Raw genomic sequence first — 8,352 nt, forward strand, 5'->3', positions numbered from 1 at the left:
TATTTTACTCATAATTTGGGCCTAAATGCAAGTTTTCAGGTGAGTCATGATTACTTGCATCCTTATAATTTGGCCCCTAGTAACTTTTGAAAATTACTTTTGTAACTCATGCATTTTGCACAAAAGGACTCATATTCTTATAAAATTACACATAGGGTCTTACTTCTACAAATACATCCAACCTTATACAAATGAACACATGCATTACATTTCATACCTAATGTGATACAAATTGACACCTAGGGTGTCACAGTCAAGGCCGAAGGTTGAGACTAGAGAGCACCTATTGTGACTTATTTGAAAGATCTTGGTCGTGGTGTGGAGAGAAATATTCGGTGTTTGGCGTTTAAGTATGTGTTACTTGATGATGAACTTTATCGACGAACCACCGAAGATTTGCTTCTCAAGTGTTTAGATTTGAATGAGGCCAAACTCAACATGGGAGAAGTTCATGAAGGCATCTGTAGGATACATCAATCGGCTCCTAAGATGAAGTGGTTACTCAGAAGAGCCGGTTTCTATTGGCCTAGCATGATAGTTGATTGTTTCAAATATTATAAGGGATGTGAGGAGTGTTAGCGATTTGGTAATTTACAATTGGTACCTACTGTGTTGATGCATCCTATTATCAAATCATGGCTGTTCCGAGGTTGGGGATTGGATTTCATTGGACAAACTAATCCTCCTTCATCAAAAGGGCATTGCTTCATGTTGGTGGCTACAGATTATTTTACTAAGTGGATCAAAGCAGTTCCTTTAAAGAATATGACACATAGAGAGGTGATTAAGTTCATTACTGAGCATATTATCCATAGGTTCGGTATTCCCCAAACTTTAACAACTGATCAGAGGACTTCATTTATATCTAAGGAGGTGCGTGAATTCACAGAATCTTATAAGATTAAATTGCTCAATTCATCTCCATATTATGCTCAGGCCAAGTCTAGTAATAAGGTTTTTATCAAACTTATCAAGAAAAAGGTAGAAGAGAATCCTAGGAGGTCGCATGAGGTTTTATCTGAGGCTTTATGGGCTCATTGTATATCTAGACAATGTGCTACTAAAGTTACTCCTTTTGAGCTTATGTATGGTCAAGAGGCCATTTTACCCGTTGAGGTGAATCTGGACGCCTATAGATTGGCCAAACAAAATGATCTCTCCACTGTTGATTATCAAGATTTGATGATGGACAATATTGATGAGGTGACTGACAAGCGTATGAAGGCTTTGAAGGAGTTTGAGAAGGACAAGCTTCAGGTGGCTAGAGCTTACAAGAAGAAGGTAAGAAATAAATCTTTTCAGGTTGGTGAGCTGGTTTGGAAGATAATTCTGCCTCTTGGTATCAAGAGCAACAAGTTTGGCAAGTGGTCGCCAAGTTGGGAAGATCCGTACAAGATCTTCAAGGTTATCTTCCGAAATTCATATATGGTGGAGACACTGCAAGGAGAACGTTTACCCAGAGCTCTCAACAGAAGATACTTGAAAAGTATCATCTTAGCGTATGGCAAGATGCTTGAAGAGGAGGATGGCTGATATATGAGTATCACCCTCAGGGTAGTTATAGTATTGATTATTGCTTTTTGGCATGCAAAAGCTCACCAAAATGGTAGCGGGGCATATGTTGACAGCTAAAATTGGCACGGACCAAGGCTGACCGGTCAGACCAGTTGGACCTGCCGTAATCCGAGTAGGTTTAGATTTTCTAAATCGTGATCTTTATGAACCGACTCGTGAAGGGGTACGACTTCCCTGGTCTATATATATGAAGGCTAAGGCCAACTGAGGGTAATCCCAATCGATTAAACAACTATTGCACTTCCCTTTTGCTCGCCATCTCTTTTCCAAACCCTAATTCTATTCTTCTTGTGTCTCTGCGGCATTCGAGGGTGTTCTGAGTGGCCTGCCGACCTCAGGGCAACCCTAGCTCCATTAGCCCCGAGGGGTCCCTCTAGGTCTTCGTGCTGCCCCTCGAAGAACCAGTCTAACCGGTCTGCAGAACTGGTCTGACCGGCCTGCGCAGGAGCACCGCCAGTGACGATCGTTTACGATCCGTGCGTCAACAGTCCATCATCTGCCTTGTTTTATAAATATCATCATAGGAAACTCAATGATGCGATCGAATGGATTGGAAAGCAGATGCTCCATGAGAGAGTTAATACATCATGATGTTGATATTTATGAGATTTACCCCAAATAGGCTACATGCATGCAATTTTATCGCTCAATCATCCTTTTTTCTAATCAAGGGAAAAGCTAATGCAGCATGCATGAATTAGTTTTGAGCCAAGACTACATGGAAACATATAGAAGTACAAGGAAAAATTCAAGGGACACTGAAGATAAGAAAGGCAACGGAAAAGGTGTGCATCCATAGAAACCATCATTCCAAGGTGCATCCAGCAATGCGATACAATGGCTGGCTCGCAGGGCCCCCGGCGTAGCCGCTTACGCAAGGAGTGGTGATGCGCACACCTAGTGCCCCTCTCGTGGCTGCCCGGGCTGCTCTCTAGTATGCCATGGAACTTTCCTCCTTTCCCTATCTCCACCACTCCAAACCCCCTTGCGCCACCAATTGTCCTATGCAGCAAACATACAAAACGCAGTGTGACATGCTATGTCCCAATCTTTGAGTATTGCTTCTCATCTGATTGTTCATTGGCATTGGTCCTTTCGCTCACCACGGTCGTCCCCATCAACCGCATTGGGAGCGGAAGCACGTGCATAGCCTATGGATGATAAGGAGAAAGAGAAAGAGAAAGAGAAGGAGAAGCATGAGGGGAACCACATTGAGGAGGAAGAAGAGAACGAAGAAGGTAACAAGCGCATCGTTGTGCTTGGCCCCCAGGTTCCCCTAAAGGAACAGCTTGAGCTCGACAAGGTATATTAAATTGTGCACATTGCCTCATGACTGTTGATATCTTCATCTCTATTTCTGAGTAATCCTCAAATTGTGATCTACATGTTTGTATAGGATGACGAGAGCCTGAGGAGGTGGAAGGAGCAACTCCTTGGGCAAGTTGATACAGAACAGCTTGGAGGTGATTGTAACCTGTTCATAGCACACCATCTTCACGTTAAATACGAATATAACAATTGTCCAATCTTGAACCCATGAACTATTAACTTTTCATGCAGAAACTGCGGAGCCAGAGGTAAAGGTTATGAACCTGACCATCTTATCACCGGGCCGACCAGATCTGGTCCTGCCAATCCCATTTCAGGCTGATGAGAAGGGCTACGCGTTTGCCCTCAAGGATGGCAGCCCCTACAGCTTCCGATTCTCCTTCATTGTCTCTAACAACATTGTGTCAGGCCTCAAGTACACCAACATTGTCTGGAAAACTGGAGTAAGAGGTGTGAACACCACAAATTCCTCGATGCATTACTAGTACTCATCAACTCAACTTGATTTGATCTGCTGTCACATGTACTCTGTTGATATGTTGTCCATCGAAATATCTAGTCGAATGACATATTACGTATCATCTAAAATGAATGTTTCAATCCAATCCTCTACTTCATTAAAATTAATAACAATGAAGTCTCTTTCTCTCTCTGAGAGAGAGAAAGAGAGAGAGAGAGTGAATGGAAAAATTGCTCTTTTGTCTAGTTCAAGATTTACTTACAGTCGCAGAGTAATTTGCAACATCAGTTAAGATTAAATACTTTCTATTTTACTGTGGCTCATGGTTAGAAGCCTTCCATGATTGACATTGCCATCAGCTCAGATGAAATGCTAATAATGTGATGTATATAGTACTACTGGAAGCAAAAACAAATTGAACTCTACTTAAAATTAATGTGATCTACTGAATGATATATCACTCATGGCTTTGCTTATACAACCAAAAACAATAACATGAGTATAAGACAATATGACCATTGGCATAGGAGTATGATTTTATCCTTCACATTCTTTCTACTCTTCCGTTTGAAATTGCTCATGTTTTTCATGTTTATTGCAGTGGAGAACCAGAAGATGATGTTGGGGACGTTCAGTCCCCAGCTAGAGCCCTACGTGTATGAGGGTGAAGAAGAGACCACCCCTGCTGGAATTTTTGCCAGAGGTTCCTATTCTGCTAAACTAAAGGTATCTGTATTTATCATGTTTTGCAATTGATGCTTCAAGATCATATCTCACCAATCATGTCGTATGCCCATGTAGTTTGTTGATGATGATGGCAAGTGCTACTTGGAGATGAGTTACTACTTTGAGATTAGGAAGGAGTGGCCAGGAGCCCAATGATGTGGATGGAGCAAGGCCGGCTTATTTAAATATGTTAGAGCTCATAGCTAAGCCAAGCAGAAGATGTGCTATTGCTTCTCTAGAATGATTGATGTTTGGAGTTCATCTTTTGACGTTGATGTTGGTCACATAATATTATTTCTTCACATTTTATAATCAATCCTGTGTGGAGATATTCAGATATATTTATGTACCGTTGAGCTTCTTAACCTCATGCACAACGATTTCCTTTACTCATTCATCAATTCTTTTGCATATTTCCTTATTCTCTAGTCATGGGGTTATCACTAAAGTTTCAGAACCTTTTGCTGCTTATAATACGAATGCATTTGATGTAAAGTGCAGTAATGCTAGCTAGTTTCTGCATTCACAGTAACCCTTTATGTCAAGCTCAAGGATTTTACTTGCATGTGATGGTATTTTTGCACTTGCCGTCTTCCTATTTGGCTGCTGCTGGCACATCAAGTTTTAGTGCATTAGGTGCTGCTACTACAAATCCACATTGCAAAGCCATTTCTTGTGCGGAATAAAGGTTTGAAAGAGTGGCATGCCAGCTAATGCATGTTTTGTAGAGCAGCTAGTAGTGATAGCTACCACGTCTACTCCTTTAATTAAACCTTGGCCTCTGGCATGGAAGGTTGTATGTTAGTTTGGTTGTTGCTACAGCAAGCATCCGGCTGTGCATTCATTATTTCACCATATGAATTGGAAGCGAGGCGCTGTTTATCTTAAGAGTTACCCACACTCATGTGAGATCAGGAAGCCTTTCTGTTTCTAAATGACTTTCCCTGACCTGTTCAGTGCCTGTATTACATAATCGCCAATGATGAGAAGTTGAGAACCAGACATCATGCTACCATTCGGCATATCAGAAAGGAACATGTAAAAGCCAATGTCATTATAAATAAGGACACTCTTGAGAACATTGACAAAAAAGGTAACCAACACTACTGGAGAAAAGGGAGTTAATCCCAGTTTGGTAGCCATTTTAGTACCAGTTTCCCCAACCAGGACTAGAAATCCAGGACTAAAGATCCTAGCAAAAAAAAAATTGACGAGCACCTCCAATTCTGCGGTCCGTGGAACTAGAGAACCCAAGATGTCTTGCCTCGCGCATAGCTTCTTCACCATCCTATCTGCACAGCACATGTAGCTTTAGATTGGATGCTTTCCTTTTAAACTAACTTGTGAAGGACCGTCCGGGTTGGTGTTTGTTGGATGTTTTAGCAATGGGTACATAAATCCGCAAGCGTATGGATACTGTTGTAGGTTTCACCTTAGAGAAGGGTTATCGAATCCGAGTGAACGTGTGTGCACTAACTTCTATTCTAGATGGTCTAAGGACACCACACTAAATAGAGGAGAAGGGGTAGAGAGGTTTCCTATAGCACTTGATGAGGTAAGTGAAAGGTCGATCTCTCAATTAAAGATACTCGCTTCGGGCACTGGCTTACTCCTGGTCTGCCAGGCGACTCCGGCCAACAGCTCTACTCTATATCTGAATGTGGAGGCTTACAAAGGGCTGATAGGGTTGTCACTACCTACAGCCTACCTCTAGCAATCCATGGGATATAAGGCAAACGAAGGATAACCTCTAGTCTAGACACCACGTCTACGCTATTGATTACTACTGCAGTCTAACTACATCTGAGCTCCCGTAGCAAACTACAACACAATACAGAGCGATGAACGCGCAAGCAAAGAGACCTAACCACACTTAGATATAAGTACTACTAGTGTATACTGTATCAAGTTTTATTGGCATACATGAGAGCATACAAGCATATACTATGATAGCAAGGGTCATAGACTACTCATGCATATGAGAACCAAGTATAACACTATAAGAAGGAATCACGAAAACTTACTTAACTCCAAAGAATGTAGCAGCATCTGTAGAGGTACAAGCTGCAAGGAGAGCGCCGACACCCTGGTACACCTCCCGAACTATCCATCACTCTCTCGTATTCCCTTTCCAGAGACAACAAATCCAAGAAACACAACTTGATCTCTATAAGGTGCACTTCTCAAGGTTAGCAAACAATTTTTCATTTCTAAGCACATCCAAAACTTGTTGTACATGTTCTGCATGTTCCTCCAATATCTTGCTGTAAATAAGGATATCATCAAAGTAAACCATAACAAATTTTCCAATCAAAGCTCTTAAGACATGGTTCATCAATCTCATGAAAGTACTTGGAGCATTAGTCAAACCAAAAGGCATAACTAATCATTCATACAGCCTTGTGTTGAAAGCAGTTTTCCATTCATCTCCAATCTTCATTCTAAATTCATGGTAACCACATCGCAAATCAACCTTAGAAAAAATTATAGAACCACTCAATTCATCAAGCATATCATCTAGCCTAGGAATAGGATGACGATAGCGAACAGTGATATTATTGATGGCTCTACAATCAACAGACATTCTCCATGATCCATCTTTCTTTGGCACCAAAATAATAGGGACAAACACAAGGATTTAAACTTTCACGCACATAACTTTTATCTCAAAGTGCTTGTACTTGCCTTTGAATTTCCTTTGTTTCTTCAGGATTGGTGCCGTATGGTGGATGATTGGGCAATGCAGCTCCAGGTATGAGATTAATTTGATGTTCAATGCCACATAATTTGGGCAGCCTAGCAGGTGTTGCTCTGGAAAGACATCCTTGTAGTCGTGCAAAAGATGTGAAATAACACTAGGAAGAGATGTTATGTTCTTAGCTGAAAGCTATGTGTCCTTGTACACAAGCAGAATGAGTACTTGGCCTGGGTTATTCCTCACATCTCTCATTTCAGATTTTGTGGCTAACATGATCAGATTCTTTCCCTCTATTTTCATTTATCTCTCTCATTTAGCTTGTGGCTCTCACTCACCGATTTGTGGAGGGCACTCATATTTCTTCTCTCTATCTTTCCCACTCTCAATCTACACTTCGGAACTCTTTTGCAAATGTTCAGCTAAGAGTTGTTGTGGCATCATTGGTTTAAGTACCAAGTTCATTCCCTTCCACTTGATGGTGTATTGATTTGTGCGACCACTATGTAGACGTGAACTCCTCTGGATCTCCTATAGAGGACTATGGGATTTTCCAAGGTGTGTGTATTAGACACCACAATGTTGAGGTCATCCTAGATTCCACGTCTTTGAAATCTCTGATTTTGTTGTCTTGATTGGCCATCCCATCGAAAAACTTCTCATAGATGTGCCAAATTAGGGAACCTCGACATTAAATTAGGGAAAGATCTCCTCTTTGTCCCGATCTCTTGATCTAGGAATTCCTTGACAGAGCCTTTCCCTAAAATTGATCTGATTGAGGAAGTGTTGCTCTTGAAGATCTTGTTGGTCGGTGCCCGGGGTTCGTTGCCTATAAATGCCAACATAAAGGAATCTAATATGATATTTGCACCGTCAGTGGGATTATAGAGAACATCCACTATATGGTCTCTTATCTGGCATTGGAAGGGGAGCTAATTCGAATTGCTTCAGGTCATATCTCCACCTTCCTTAGCCACTCATTGCTCATGACAGAGGTCAACACCTGAACGGTTTTCATAAGGAACTCATCTTCAAGAGCATCTGAAGCAGTGATGGGTACCGATAGTCTCTTTTGATATGAAATAGTTCGAGATGTTTCCAAAATCTTCAAAGAAATCTTCCTCGAAACTAAAATGAAGATCCGAATATTGAATTTCTCCTTCCATCGGTGTTTGTGGTTCGGGTAAGGGCTCAGGGGTCGAATCTTGAGATCTGGATGGTAAGGGCTCGGATTTGGCTGTAATCCCAAGGGAAATCACAAATTGCAAAGGGGTAGAGAAACATTCTCTGAATTTGTTAGCACACAGCTAAACAAAGGGGTTGTATGTCATTCATTAGAAGTCTGCTAATAGTTTGGATACAAGGTTATCCTCCTAATTGGGTGTGAAAGGAGCTTAGAGTTTATGGAGTTTTGCTAGCTCAAAAGTCACCAGAAACTGAAATCCCGAGGAGCCTTCTGTGGCTGTTGGGCTTCTGTGCAGTCTCCACTAAACCAGTCATTACTCCTTATTGGGAAGTCCAAAAACATGAGGTTTCTTTCGTTGGAAAGTAGACTTAATTATCTTTC

The 8,352-nt window shown here is 41.4% G+C and overlaps 2 protein-coding genes across 2 annotated transcripts; both read left to right on the top strand.

Annotated features, from left to right (window-relative positions):
• The first annotated feature begins 615 nt into the window (after window positions 1–615).
• On the top strand, window positions 616–1,533 carry LOC112885448 (protein NYNRIN-like). Its single transcript, XM_025951068.1, has one exon. The coding sequence runs from the start codon at window positions 616–618 to the stop codon at window positions 1,531–1,533; it is 918 nt and encodes a 305-aa protein (XP_025806853.1).
• A 1,085-nt stretch (window positions 1,534–2,618) lies between these two features.
• Window positions 2,619–4,270, top strand: LOC112887204 (rho GDP-dissociation inhibitor 1-like). The gene is made up of 5 exons (XM_025953330.1): window positions 2,619–2,878; window positions 2,972–3,038; window positions 3,136–3,354; window positions 3,966–4,090; window positions 4,166–4,270. The coding sequence occupies exons 1-5, from the start codon at window positions 2,729–2,731 to the stop codon at window positions 4,244–4,246; spliced, it is 642 nt and encodes a 213-aa protein (XP_025809115.1). The 5' UTR covers window positions 2,619–2,728; the 3' UTR covers window positions 4,247–4,270.
• Window positions 4,271–8,352: the final 4,082 nt, after the last annotated feature.

This window comes from Panicum hallii, chromosome 3, assembly GCF_002211085.1.
Source record: "Panicum hallii strain FIL2 chromosome 3, PHallii_v3.1, whole genome shotgun sequence".
Lineage (NCBI taxonomy): Eukaryota > Viridiplantae > Streptophyta > Magnoliopsida > Poales > Poaceae > Panicum > Panicum hallii.